Source organism: Balaenoptera musculus, chromosome X (assembly GCF_009873245.2).
Source record: "Balaenoptera musculus isolate JJ_BM4_2016_0621 chromosome X, mBalMus1.pri.v3, whole genome shotgun sequence".
NCBI lineage: Eukaryota > Metazoa > Chordata > Mammalia > Artiodactyla > Balaenopteridae > Balaenoptera > Balaenoptera musculus.
Window position 1 is genome coordinate 20,938,638 of NC_045806.1, and position 15,409 is coordinate 20,954,046.

Genomic DNA, 15,409 nt, shown 5'->3' on the forward strand with positions numbered 1-15,409 from the left:
TTCCAAAAAGCTAGGCGTTACAGCAGAATTTGTGCCCCTTAGAAAAAACTGCTCCTTTACTATAAAGTAGAACCTGCCTTTCATACCTAAGTAAAGCAATTCTGATATAACTTTCCTAATCGTCACATTTATTACAGAAAAGATGATAATACTGTTTTCCAGACCATGTTTACAAAGAATATGATTTTGATTTTTGTATTAATTTCTGAGTACTGAGTTTCTGTTTTTAAATTGTTTTGTGAATTGGGCTCTCTGAGTATAAAGTGGCTTTCAGCACATGGGTGGTATTGTCGAACATCTTCCCCAGATAGCAAACACATGCATTTCAACAGCTTTTTGGACAGAACCACAGTTAATAATTTCTTTACAGGAAAAATGTATTTTTTTTTATTATCATTATTTTCTCATCTTACGTTCTGGCATTTAAATTATGAAACTTCATCTCGCCATGTAGACTTACCTTGTATTGCCAAGAGGAAAGAAGTGGCTTTTCTGCAAAGCTAAATAGTTTTTACTTTATTGTCTGCTACGAAACAGCTGCTGATACCAGAAAAATGCCGTCTCATCATTGGGCCTGGGGTGTCCAAAAGAGGCAGGAAAAAAATGACTGTAGCTCCCTGTCTGCCCTGGCACTCTCCTCCTTTCTCTCCGTTTTCATTGCCGTGAAGAGCAGGAGAACAATATTCTGCAATTAAGGATTCCATTAAGTTGAAGAAAAGAGCAAATGGGGGATGTTTGTTCTCCAAGCTGAAAAAATTTGTCTGGGATGGGGGTGGATACTGGTAGTGGTATAGAGAGAGGTGGGTGGAGAGACGAAGTCAGGGCTGTTTGTTGAATATACTGTTAAGGACTGTTACCATCCTAATTAATCAAGTTAGAAATTACAGCTGTAGTCGGTTTCCCCCCAATTCTTGTTATCAATTTTCTTCTCTTTTGAGACAAAGCAAATATAAATTTTGTGTTCATTTGTCATTCGTTCTTTGACTTCAGCATCTCTGAAAATAACAATGTAGCACAAAAGCCCAGTATTTACCTAGTTGTAATGTGGGTTGCCATGGTGTTTTGCAAATTATTGCAATTATGTTCACCATGCGAGTCGCCCTTGGTAACTGGCGAAAAAACTGATAATCCTGTTTTGAACAAAAGGTCAAATTGCTGAATAGAAAGTCTTGATTAACTAAAAGATGTACAAAGTGGAATTATTTCCTACCATTCAGAAATAGTTCTTGATCGGGTTTGGGGGAGGGGGTGAGTAAGTACATCTGATTACTGAAGTACAAAGCATTGAAAGGATGTTGTCTTGAGCCTTTCATGTAGTCTTAATGGTGGCTTTTTTGTCAAATTTACCCATTTGCGGCATTGAAAGAGGCAGCTGCATTTAAGCTGGAGAGACGGTGCTTTTTCAAGAGTTCAGTGCATGGAAAGTTCTCAGCAGTATCTGCAGTTTACTAGTAGCCCCTGGTCTATTAAAACTGATGTGCCGCATTTGAGCCCATTGCTCTCAGTACTTGTGAACCCCTCTGCCTGATGATCTAATAAAGTGCTCTTACTGGACAATCTCTGATCAGCTACTTAAAAAGGAGCTTGGGGGAGGGGGCGGCAGGGAGAAGCCTCACAGGCAGTGAGACCTGGTGTGTAGGCCAGAAGAGAGCCGCCAGGGGCTAAACCGAGAGGTCTGTCACGACGGTAATCTGTGCTGAGGTATTTGCCATGGGGTTGTGGGTTTTGTGCCCCAAATCCCTCTAAGCTGTGGTCACAGTTTTTTTTTCTGGAAAGAAATCTTTATTTTATTCCAAGTTGAATAAGAAAAGATTAGACATGTCGTTTTGAAATTTGGAAATCCACTTTTGTGGATTTGCTTCTTTGGTGACGGCATTCATAAAATACATGATCCTACATTTACGTAAAAGCAAAAGTTTCCCAGGTTACAGCCAAAGGTCAGATGGATTTCAACTCTTCCGAATCTGGCAGAGCATTTGGGGGAGTATTTCAGAGGGGGGGGGCGATTCTCTTCTTTTTTTTTTTAATGGCCACCTGAAAAATCAATTCTTAAAACTTTTGAGAGTGTGTGAAAGTGGCATGAAAGCAAAGCAAACCTTAACAAGTTTGTGGGTTTACATTCTACATCACCTAGCAACCCCCTGGCTCAGCCAGATCTCTCGTCTACCCTTAGTTCTGTTTACAGACTATTCAGACGGTCCTTCGAAACCATGAAAGATATTCAGTTTCATTAGTACCATTCTCAAGGAGAAAATAATTAAAGTTAAATGAACAAACACTGCCTGGTGATGGTTTGAAGTCCATTCTGATTTTAAGATGCCCTTTGAGGCAACTGCATAGATAGTTCAGTTTGAACATTTGTTGTTCAGTACCCAAAGGTATATCACATTAAACCATGCCAATAAATAGCCTGGAAACAAACGAACAATAAAAATTACTTTTAGCTAGACTTGAGCAAAGAAAAGAAACTCTGCTAGTAATAAGTTTCTAGGCATGCCCTCCTGATTGAATTTTTTATTTGATCCCTACCCTGGACATCTAAGCTGATCCATTCGTACACTGAATAAAGACAGGGGAAGAGGCCTGAGGAACAAAGCACCTCTCTTTAAAACTGATTTATTACCTACCCTTGGAGATCAAATCATATTCCATAGAAGGCTATGTGCATTTTAGTGAGTAGCTTAATTTCATATATGATTGTAATACTAATAATGCATGCCCTGCCACTTTCTATTTGGAAACTGCTTATGTGCTTAAAATCGACCTACTCTAGAAATTTCTGAGAGTTAAAAAAAAATTTTTAAGAAAATGTTTTTTATGTGCCTTTTTTTCCCATAAGCCCATTCTCTGAAAAATCATTTTGGAAACAACCAAACACATGTTAAAGCTCAGAATATTTTTCAGATGTGTTAGTAATTCTGTTATATTGAACACTCTTGGCAAAACTGTCTCTTCCCCCACCCCCCATTTAATAACAGTTTTCTGATTAAAAAACAATGTACACTTGTAGAAAATTTACAAAATACAGAAACAGAAGAAACTACCTAGAGATAACCAGGGATGGCTTTTTAGAGTATTTCCTTCCAGTCTTTTTTTCTGTATACATATTGATGAAACTAAGCCTTGAGTTAACTTTTGAAGTTTATTTGTTAGTATGTGTACATACCTAAGGTGATGTTTTTTCAAGAGCGAGAAGTTGAGAGGCCGGAGCCGTGTTGGAAGTAATGAACAATTTTTCTTAGAGGCCTCATCACTAAAATATTAATGTGAGCATCAGAGTAGCCATTTTTCCATCTCATTCCATTTGATTCTTTCTTTTTTTCCTTGTTGAAATGACTATATGCCTTAACTGACACATCCATTTATAACCATTCATGTTGGAAAGTCGGACATTCATCATGGTTGGAATATTACATCCACAAGTCACTTGTAGCTTCACATAGGGGGAAAAAAGAGTCTTTTATGAAAAGATTTGTAATACAATAGAGATTAATGGAATGTGGAGAGGAAAATGCTTTCAGTTCCTCGTGTAAAGTGAAAGCAGGGCGGCTCAGAAATCTTGTATTCTTACTATTTGTATTTTGTTAGATCTCTATCATCCACAGTACATGGCTGGGTCGCATGAGCTCTTTGTGCTTTGTTGACAATTGACAGACAAAGCAAAATTATTCCTGAAGCAAGGTACTGTGTACTTAGTTGTGACCTATTATAGCCTAAGAATGTAGCTTGCTTTTGAGTTGGATGAATAGGGAGAGTATTTTATAGAATAGGCTTGAACATACTAGGAGAGATTTTAGCTGCCCATACAGAAAGATACATGTCCTCCGTTGAACTTTTTTTCCCCCAGAATGTAATTTTCCGTATAAAGTCATTTCAAGTATATTTTCCCTGGTTGCTTGCACGGAGACAATTGTAACTACGGTGGTAAAATAAAATTGCTGCTAATTGTTGGCTTTCTCTGCTCGCAGTATAGCAGGAGAAGATGGCTTGCTTGGGGCTCTTTAATGTACCTCAGGTACATCTTCTGATGCTCAGCTTCTGATTGCAAATTAAAATAACAAGGCTAGGGTATTGGATTTGATGCGAGGCAAAGCAGAACAACTTGCTAATTTATCCTGTAATATCCAATTGCTGAGGTTGGAATTTTCCCACTTGTAGTGCTGTTCTCTGTGTCTAAATGAGGACCACTGTTTGCATCTAACCTGTCATAACAGTTTGGGAGTGCTCCATTATCTTTTCAGCAAACTGATGGCAGAGTCTGGTCCTTGCACAGATGATAAGATCAATAAGTTTCAAATAACTTGGATGAAATGACATGTGACTGTTCACTTAAAGAGATGTCTTACTTTAAAAATCAATTTTAATAATATTTAAAATTCTCACATTGACCGACGAGGCACTTTCCACTTGTTTTGTTTGATAATTTTGTTAGAAATATTTTTGTATTAACTTTGGTGAATAGTTAGTTTATGTGTGTATCTTTCCTGATTTGCTCTTTCGTCTCCTACCCTGGCACCTCTCTGAGACTTAATAATCACTCTTTGACATGCCAGCATGCTGCAGTGTAGTAGAAGATTTAACTTTAAAAGCAAAATTATGTTCCTGTTAAAACTTCCCCTGGAGATCTTAGGAAAATTTTCTCCCAGTTTTGGGTGCAAATGTGGGTCAGAAAGCAATTTGTTTTTTGATATTTCTGGAAATCCCAAATCACAACATGTCATTCTTCAAAAGCAGCTGTGGGCCCATACTGTGCACTGTCTATAAGAAGACCCGTTTTACACTGGGGATAATTCTGTGACAGACAAACGTGACTGCACGGGAACCCCAGAACATTTATAAATGGTTTTGGGTGAAAAGAGTATCTGGTATTCTCAAAGTACATATAGTTTGGGGAGAGGAGCAGTTAATGGCCATTATAGAGAAATAGTAATGATATGATGAACTCTGTAACAGCACGCATGCTGGCAGACCTCGCCCTGTAACCCTGTCACCGCACTCCTGGAGAGCCATTACAGTTTAAATCATACGTCACTGCAGTACTGTGTTGTGTTGTCTCTTGAAAATCTCTGTGAATCCCAAAATAAAGCACTTTCCTCACTGTCTGTTCTGCCATCTATAACTTCAAATCCAGTATAGTTTTATCAGGAAAAACATGGAAATTTCACTTGTGTTGACTGCATAGTTGTACTGTTTTGCAACCAAATTGAGAAGCAGCTCCACCTAATCTTACGGGTTATCCCTAAGTTCTCCATTTTGGGATAACACCAGGCAGAAGCTGACCAGGCTCTTTCCTGGTTGGAATAGTGCATTTTGAATAATGCATTGTCAGCTGTAAGTACAGCACTGACATTCCCCAGTACCGGAGGCATATGGAGGATAATAACAGTATTTGACATTTACTGAACATTTGTGCGGGCTTTCTTATAACAACTCTAATAGGGTAAACATTATTACCTCCTGTTTTATAGACGAGGAAACTGAGGCTTAGAGAGAGGTTTGGCAACTTTATACAAAATTACCTATTAATAAATGGGAGGGGAGAGACCACACTCAAGTGCATAACCTTTTCATAACCTCAGTTCGGTTTTCTTGATTGAGTGTGAACCCTTGTGCTTGATATTGGGTGAGACACTACCAGATCCAAAGTGGGTCATTCCCTGAGGGCCTGACCATCCAGTTAGGGAAGTAAAATAAGATGGTTCCAGGAGAGTGCAAAGCAGAGTGTGCTCCGTGGCAGCTGGGCTAGAGGGAGAAGTTCCTGAGGGCTGGGAAAATTTTACGGGAGAGGAAAAGAAGTGATGCTCAAGGAATGGGCATTTTAGGCAGAGGTTATACAGCATGAGCAGAGACAAGGAGTTGGCAATAGGCAAAAAGTGGTGAGGACAGTGAGAAAACCAACGCTGTGGGGCGAAGAGCTGGCGTAAGAGAATGATGAGAAAGGAGGAATGGGACCAAAGCATGTGTTCTTATCCTCTATGGAAGGTATACCATTGGGGGATGGGAGTGGAGAGCCCTTGGGAAGCTACACTTGGCAAGTCTGTGCATTGGATGTGGGAGAGCATGGAGTCAGGGAAACCAGGCATGAGCTACCACAGTAGTTCAGTTTTGAGGTCTGGGCTTGAGTGAGGTTGGTGATAATGGGACTATAAGGCCAGCGGACAGATTTGGTAACTGATTGGAAATGGGAGAAAGACCCATCATATATTTGATGCAAGAGTATGAAAACTACTGTGAAGTTTTTTTCTCCTGTGAATTTTAGACCCTTTCCTTATTTTCCATAAATCTGCTACTGTGCGTTTTTATTTTATTGCTTCTATTTTATTCATTTATTTTCTTCAAAAGATATTTTTGAATGCCTCCTATGCACCACATTTCCGAGTGTGGGTGATTTCTGTGTGTGCATCCTTCTAAAAATACAGATGTACACAAATGAATAGCAGTTTGTGTTTAAGGTGCAGCTACCAAGAACACCTCAGTTACAAGTGGAAATCGATCCCTTTTTAGCATGTGCAGACAGAAACCATTTTCGTTGAGGCCTCAGAAATATAATTTAGCAATCAGAACCAATCAGCATTTGACACAATTTCATACACAATGATTTCAAGGAATTAGTGATGCTGAGACTAAAGCAACAGGTGATAGAGTTTTGCATGTTTTGGTAAAGGTTTGTTTTGCTATTGGACAGGCCAGCATCACCTCTTTTGAACCCTCTACTTAAAACATGGTTAAAGTAGCCATCGGAAAACTTAATGACCGTATTACTCTTGGTTATGACAGTTTGGCATTTACATGTGGCATTGCATAATAAAATGACATATTTGGATGGCAGACATCCTTAGGGTGGTTCTGGGGTTTTTTATTAAAAGCCAAACATTTTTATAGATTGGACTTCCAAAGAACTACACATTATTAAATTTTTTTTCCTTCCACTGACTTGGCAATGTACCTTTGGGCTGCATGTTATTTCCCAAATGGGAGATGAAAATAAGTTTAATTTTGTCCTTGTGAGTGATAATTCAAAGGGAATTTATACAACGTTAGTATTTTCTTTTGCTTTGTTTTTATCACCCATGAGAGGCAAAATGCACTATGAGATCTTGTAACGTAAGATTTGCGCCATCATGGAATATTTTCAAAGACCTGGCATATTTATTTTTAACAGCTCAAATGTTCCTTGAAAGGTATATTTAGCACAGTCAATATTTGCTGGGGGAACAAAGGGTTAACCAAATGTACTTGACAAAACTGAATGGAAGCAAAGCATATATTGAATATGATTAGGGCCTCTTTCCCCCATAGAAGAGTTTTATTTAAAATACGCCAAGACCAAAAGCTTAATTATCAAAATAAAACAAGAGGCATAAAGAGTTACAGGCTTCTAATATTTTTTTTCAGCCCCAGTTCCCTTCACACAGTTATCAGCATGTTTAATTTCCATGCATAATAGCTCTAGTTATTGTTGTCATTTGTAAAGGGAGATTAACAGATAGTAAGTACAAACAAACCCAAATAAGTACTGAATAGAGAGGTGACAAAGAAGAAAAGACCTCTTTAATGTTAATTATAACTGGTAGGAAGTCTAGACAAATTATATTATCTTTTTTCTATATGATTTGAAAGGACATTTAGTTAGTAACTCTGTCAGAGATAGAGTTGGGTGTTTGCTTTAGAAACAGGTGAGGTGACAATTTAGCATCTCCCTGGTTGGCAGCTCACCTGGTGAGTCATGAAGTTGTGGTAAGTTGATGGAATCAAGTTTCAGAAACATCTGAAAAGAACTGTAGCTTTTGAACATTATATTTTAAAAATTAAAAAATAATTTTAACTTCTGGGTTGTATTCTGGTACTTAATACTTTATTGTCTCAAAACATGGTAATTGACCTATCTGCTTGCTTTTTAAAAATTTTTGTTAAGAATTGAATGAATTACAGCTATGGTTGTGGATATTAACTGATAGATATTCGCAAGTGTGTAAAGCCTCAGGTAGCAAATAGTGTCACAAACCCAAATGAATGATGAAGGGGTGGTTCAGTCCTGCATTTTTCATACATGGTTTCCTTGAATGCTACTGTTTCCTTTATTAGTACGCCTAAATTGATACTTCAAGAAAAAACTAGTCTCATGTTTAGTTTTATAGGCTACATTTAAAATGTATCACCAGCTGCTGCTGTCAGCCCCATGATCCCTCTGTCTCCCCCATACCTAGAACAGGCTAAAGCAAAGTATCTTGTGTCTTTAATTCTGAGGGGCCATCGATTGTGAGCTGCACTCTTAACAGCTTTTTTGGAGGAAACATAAATACATGTCATTTGTAAAGGTGTCTTGAGTTTCAGAAACATTAAAATGTGAATAAAACCGTGTCCTCAAATCAAGAAAATGTGGTAATAGGCCCTAGGAATTGGAACAAACAGTTGCCTATGACTCAGAACCACTGATTCTCTTTTCTAGTTCAGGGTCTTTTGCTATGGTAGTAGTTATATGTCTCAGATAGGTAGAATCTACATGAATCCCTCCCTTCTCTGTGTTGTTTTAGTTGGTACCATACAACTTGGTTCTTAAAGCCAGCCCATAGTGAATTGCTTTTAGGCTTTGTGTAAAGCTTTTAGACCTTGCTTTCCTATTTAGATTGTAATTTCCTGTAAACCCATCAGTTTACATTCTGCATGTAATCATATGAGTTTTTTTTTGGAGGTTTTGGTGTATTCGGTGGGGTTGGGGATTTCTTTTAAGTAAAGAAAATAACGTCTCATGTGATTTTTTTTTTTAACTTTATGAGTTTCCTAACTTTTATGTTGGGGGCATAGATCAAATTAACACATCAGGAAAGAAGGGTAGAGAGCTATTTCAGAATCTCTAAGGAAGGTTTGAATGCAGTGAGTCTACCTTGATCACAATGAGTCTATCTTGATCACGATAGGGTTTTTATTTGTATTGGTTGATGGTGGTGATAGGACTGAAGCATCCTTTGTCTCTCCAGGGCTGGTTGATTTGTGAGGAGCCAACATGTCGAAATCGAACTCGGCACCTTCCCCTTCAGTTCTCCCGAAATGGACCTCTTTGCCAAGTCTGCATGAAAGCTACACTTCGACCAGAGGTAACGGTCGTATCATGCTCAAGAAGTGTGTGTGTGTGTCTGTGTCTGTCTGTGTGTCTGTGTGTCTGTGTGTCTGTGTGTGTTGGGGGGAGCTTGCTCCTCCCTTAGCTCTGGGAAGTGGATATTTGGTATATGCCCTGTGGTGACACCCTGCACACATGTATTTAAGAAAATATCCCGACTTCAAAAAGATACATGCTTTATTTTTCACATCATGAACAGTATATATTTATATCTAAAAGAGAAGCTGACTAGTTCCCGTATGGGTTACTCATATCTTTGGTTGCCACTTCTTAATTACAGAGAATAGATAACTTTCCTTTGTAGAAACTGCTGTTACCTTTGGACTAGATCAGAACCCCTTTTGCAGGGGCCAGAAAACCTCCCAAACCTATACCATAAAGGGCTTATTTGATGTGTATGAGATTCCATTGTTTCTAAGTAGCAGCACACAGGAGTAGTTCTCAAGCGTTTTCTCGTCCTTAGTACATACACCTGAGGGATAAGGCAGTCTCTCGTTGGTGACTCCCATCTGGGGAGCACATAGTCTGGAAGCACCTTACTGGTCAGATGCCTTCCCTCTGTCGCCCCCTCTGAGCATCATGGACCGAAGCAGCATTTCCCAAACTGTGCGGAGAGGAATGTTTGAAGGTCTTCCAGGCAAAGAAGGTTTTGTGATCAAGTACTTCTAGCCAACTCTGGGCTAGCCAAGGTTAAACAGGACTTATTGTGGATTGTCCTAGAACCTGTAAAATGATAATGTGAAGTCTGCCTCACCAATACAGGACTGTAATATGCCTCACTTTCCAAATTTATCTGGTCCAAGGATTTGTAAAGATCTGGATGAGAAGAGAGTAAGAATAGGGAGCTTGTTATCTACTTATTTTTTAACTCGTAGGCCAGTTTTACAACCAGATTTTATCTTCACATCTTTTCACTGAAAAGGGTTGATACACAGGCTAGTTTCAGAAAAATATTTTAAAGTTCTCATGGGTTTTTATTTTAATTTTAAGATAATATATCATTTCACAAAATTTAACAAGAAGTCAAGAACTACAAAGGGCTACCACCATTGTTGTGTATACCCTTGTTCTTTTGCATATCCATATGTATTTTTTATGTGGTTTCAGTCATAATGAAGATACGCTTTTGTATCATGTTTTTTTTTTTTTGAGCATCTGTCTCTGTTGCTAGTTAATTTTCAGTACCAAAACTTTTAAACACAAATTTAACCATTCCTCTCATTGGACATTTTAGGCAATTTCACTATCCATTTACTAGAAAATTGTGATGAACGTTTTCCTGCTTAAATTATTTATTATTTGAAATATTTCTTATCAACAGTACATATCTAAGTGCATAAATACAATGTGGACATGATTCATGTTGCCACATTACTTTCTTAATGGATTATCTCAACTTAAGTACCAGTTTTACCACTGCCTTTGTAGCATTTGGGCATTATCATTAATTTATTTTTAACTAATTTGATAGGTATAAAATGTTCCTTGCCTTATTTAGTATATCTTTGATAATTAGCAAAGTAGAATGTAGATTTTTTAAAAAATATGGAACACATAAGTGAGAATTAGCTGTTATAGCGAATTCTTTTTACGTCAGTCTCATCCTAAGATTTGCATCAGCAGGTGCGAAAAGAAAGCAAAAATATATATATTTAGTGTGACTCATCAATCCCGTTGTAGACTCCAGGGGAATCACCTTGCTTCATGAACCGATGCTGCCTTTGAGACTTTTTAAGCATCTAGCTCATCAAGTCAAGTTCAGTGAAAACTGAATTACTTCTTAGCAAGTCAGCCGGTCTTAGGATTCCATTCCTGGTGAGAGAAAGTGAAAGGAAAGTGTATAGCTAGTAGATCGGTAACTTTCCAGTAAATGCTGATGATGTTACTGGTAGTGCTTTAATACATCAGGTTATCTTTTATTGTTTATGACCCTTTTTTAAATGAGTGGGCGAACACATGCATTTTGAAGTATTTTTTCCCTTCATTTTCTTGTCCTCAAGATGGGAGCATGTTAGGCAGGCATTTACCAAGGTTATCAACTACTCTTCCCAGGGAAAAGCTTTCCTAGCTTAGCTGCTCAGGCCATGTTGCTGCTCAGAACATGACCGTCTGGAATAACTGGAGGTTCAGAGCATCCTGGTTGGTGATACTGCTCTTCGCCATTCCTCACAGGGACCTTGACAGTGGGACTCAGCCCACTCTTCTGCAGTCCATTTTCAGTTGCTAGTGATGAGTGGGGAATCTCTTAATTCTATTTATGATGTTCCTGGGCTTTCCTAGTAGGAGGAAAAAGCTGTATCTTTTTAGAGATAGTTCCAAGGTAGCTCCAAAATCAGTAGTGCGATGGACAGGATCATTGTAATTACCACAGGGTTTTCCAAAGGGTCTGTTTTGCAGGATTATGCTTAACTGGGTCTTAAGTTCTGGGTTGCTGTGTCTCAGTCATACATTACTTTCATTTAATAAACACCTACTATATCCTAGGCACTTTGCTAGGGACTAGGGACATAGCAACGAACAGGACATTGCCTTATTTGTAAAAATAGTTTAGCATTACATGGATTATATAAAATTGATGTCTGTGGGCAAAAATAGGCATTTGTGAATATCCATATGGACAAAATCACCAGACTTTCCTAATGCTTGACTAGTGGGGACTTTATAAATATGTTGTCAAGTTTGATGGTAAAGTACTTACCTCTTACTGTGCCAGTCTCATCCTCACATGATAAATCTACTCTCATTTAGTCCTGTGTTACAGTTGACTTGAGTACTTTACAGAATTGACTTGGGGTATGAGAGCTGGCTCTTTTTCTGGCTCCTCTTGCCAGTGTTACGAGAAAGAAAGCTGGGACGGTTTTGTTCTCAGGGTTTTAGACATGTCTCTCTTCTCAGATACCTTAAAAAAAAAAAAGAAATCAGTTAAGTTTTTTCAGGTTCATGGCAATTTAACAGTATACAGATTGCTAATTATTAGGAATATACTCTCTTGCATCCTCTGCACATAGGAAGTGCAGATAAATACAGGAATGAAAACTCCAATGTATGTGTAAGTTCCTAAGTGAATAGAACTCTTTTTCACACTGATGATAGAGACAAGACTTATCCAAGTTAGAGAATAATTATTTTAATATATATTTATTTTAAGGATGTATGTGGTTTTTTACTTCTTAAGGTGGCCAAGTCTGTATGGCTGTGAGCTGAACCCCCAGGGGATCCTGTATTATGTAATTCACCAAAAATAAAGCGTTTGTTTGTTTTGGTTTTTCCTTAATAGAACTAAGATTTCAAACCAAGTTAAACTTTTCCTCACTAACATTGCCATACTTGAATCCATGCTTGATAAGAAAACATTTACTTGTGACGCTGTCGGGGGCAGGAGCACTGTGGCGGAGTTTAGTTTGTTCAACAAAATTTCTTGAAGACCCCTCATGAGGAAAGCACTGAAATGACTTCCAGTCTTACTGTGGGACACCCCTAGTGTTTCTCACATTATCCTCAGTTGTAAAACTGTTAAAATCTTTTGTAACGGAACATCGGTACCATATAGGACTCTGGCCTTCAAGGGAGAAGGGAAATACTGAACTTGTGATCATTGTGTGTTGCAATTTCAAAATGGCTGTGGCTGACGGATTATTGATTTAAAAAGTAGGTTAGAGACAGTGCAAATGTTGCCAGGCTACGTGGGACAGTGTCTTGTTTCTGCACAAGTTGAAAACATGAAGATAGTTGTGGTCTCTTAAGGCAGTAATCATAAGCTGTACAGGAAGAGAACCTTGGGACTATGATGGAAAGTCTTAAACGTCTGTATCTAGTCATGGGTTACCCTCCAGTAGACGACGGGTTTTTACCACGAAGGGCCTTTTGGAGTTCTCTGCTCTGATTTTCCTGTGCTTGTTTTCTGATGCAGAGTTTGCTAGATTCTACATGCAGATTTGCTTACCCTGAGCAGATGCTAGCCTTCCTTTTCAATATACTTTTTAAAAAAATTATCGAGGTGAAATTCACATGACAAAATTAACCATCTTAAAGTGAGTAATGCAGTGGCACTTAGTATTGCTACATTCACAGTGTTGTGTGATCACTACCTCTATCTAGTTTCAAAACATTTTCATTTTCCCGAAAGAAAACCCTGTACCTATTAAGCAGTCACACCCCATTCCTCCCCTTCTTTCAGCCCCTGGAAACCACTAATCTGCTTTCTGTCTCTATGAATTTACCTAGATTGGATATTTTATATAAATGGAACCATACAGTGTGTGACATTGTGTGTCTGGCTTTGTTTCTGAGGTTCATCCATGTTGTAACCTGTGTCAGTGCTTCATTCCTTTTTATGGCCAAATAATAGTCCATTGAATAGATATACCACAATGTATTCATCCATTTATCCATTGATGGACACTTGGGTTGCTTCATTCAACATACTTTTAAAGTTTATTTTATTTTCATTAGCTAGATAGGTCTTACATTTGGCCTAAATTTGTGTTCTGTGCCTCCCTTGTTGGTCCTAGTTCAGTTGAATGGTACTACACAAAGCTAGACTGATCCTTCCTCTGTTCTTGCCTTCAGTAAGCACCTACTCTCTGCCTGTTTTCTGAGAACCTTTTAGATATTTGAAGGTAGCTGTCTTCCTAAGCTTTCCCCTGCTAGGCCAAGTATTCCTAGGTCTTCAATCATTTCTTTAGTGATTTGCTTTCAGAAAAGTTGCATGCAGCACTTGGTGAGCTCTCACTAGCACTAGTATGGAGCAGAATAAACCTGCCACTGCCAACTTTTCTAGGTAGTACATTTCTTTGAAGTCTTTTTAAGGTTGCATTAACTTTCTTGGTATCCATATTCACAGCATTGATTCATTTTGAGTGTTTCATATGCTCAAACAGATAATAATTTCTTGACACATACAATTGCTAAGCCATGCCTTATCAGGTTTTCTGAGACCCAAGTGGTTTATTTTTACCTAATGTAAGACTCCATTAGTACTATATTAGTTTCCTAGGGCTGCTGTAATGAAGTACCTCAAACTGAGTGGCTTAAAACAATAGAAATTTCCTGTTTCATGGTTCTGGAAGCTAGCTAGAAGTCTGATATACAGGCACCGTAGGGAACTCTCCCTCTGAAACCTGTAGGGGAAAATCATTCCTTGCCTCTTCTAGCTTCTGGTAATCCCTGGCGTTCTTTTTTTTTTTTTTTTTTTTTTCTTTTCTAAAGAATTTTAATTGTATACAGTTTAACATATATTTATATATCTTCCCTGGCGTTCTTTTGCCTGTAAATACGTCACTGCAGTCTCTGCTACCACAGTCACGTGGCCTCCTCCCCGTGTGTCTCTTTTCTTCTTATAAGGACACCAGTCATACTGGATTAGGGCCCACTGTAATCCAGTATGACCTCACCTTAACTTGATTTTCTCTGCCAAGACCTTATTTCCAAATAAGGCCACATTCACAGGTGCTGGGGGTGAGGACCTCAATATATCTTTTTAGGGACATAATTGAACTCATAACAGATAGGAAATGTACTGAGCTGAGGAAAATGGAGACCAAAAGTAACAGTGGCTTAAACAGAATAGACATTTAATTCACTACCTAAGAAACATGAATTTTTTAATCGTGTGACAGAAAGCCAGGTGTGGATTGCTATAGATCAATATATAGGCTCAACAGTGTCATCAGCAGTGCCGGGCTTCCACCCTCAAGGTCACAGTGTGGTCCAAGGTGACTGCACAGGCTCCTTCAGGCCATCACAGGCTACAAGACAGAGAAAAGGTTGAAGGGTCAAAAGGATGCACTTCCCAGCCAAGTCATTTCTTCAAGCAGCCTTCCCAGAACTCCCACCCAACACTCCTTACATTTCATAGACCAGAAATTAGTCACATGGAGATAATAGCTTATTTTGTTACTAAAAAAAAAAAGAGTAGACTGAGTATTGGGGGCCAACCAGCACTCTCTGCGGCGGAGACCTTCCAGTGAACCCTGTGAAATCTCCCTTTGCTGTGCTCAGCCCATCACTGTCCCATTGTGGATATTTTGGATCCTGGTTCTGCCGTACACCCAGCTTCTTGGCGTCTACAGATCTGATGCTGTGATTAGCCTTCCCTCTTTTATCTTCTCCAAAATATCGATTAAAATGTTGAAGTGCATCTCTGCCTATTGCAGTGGCTCGCTGCCTTCTTCCCAGTGGATGCTGCTCCATTCTAATCAGCACCCTTTGTGGAGGGTTGTTCTACCGGTTGCTAATTATCTTTGCTTCTAGCTTATCATTCTCTGCGAGGGGTTTCTCCCAAGGGAAAAA

The 15,409-nt window shown here is 38.7% G+C and overlaps 1 protein-coding gene across 1 annotated transcript in view; it reads left to right on the plus strand.

The window, feature by feature from the left end:
• Positions 1 to 15,409, plus strand: part of POLA1 (DNA polymerase alpha 1, catalytic subunit) — a 291,963-nt gene that overhangs the window by 181,722 nt on the left and 94,832 nt on the right. The window contains exon 35 of the mRNA XM_036840342.1: positions 8,979 to 9,095. Coding sequence (XP_036696237.1) covers positions 8,979 to 9,095 — 117 coding nt within the window. The remainder of the gene's footprint in view (positions 1 to 8,978; positions 9,096 to 15,409) is intronic.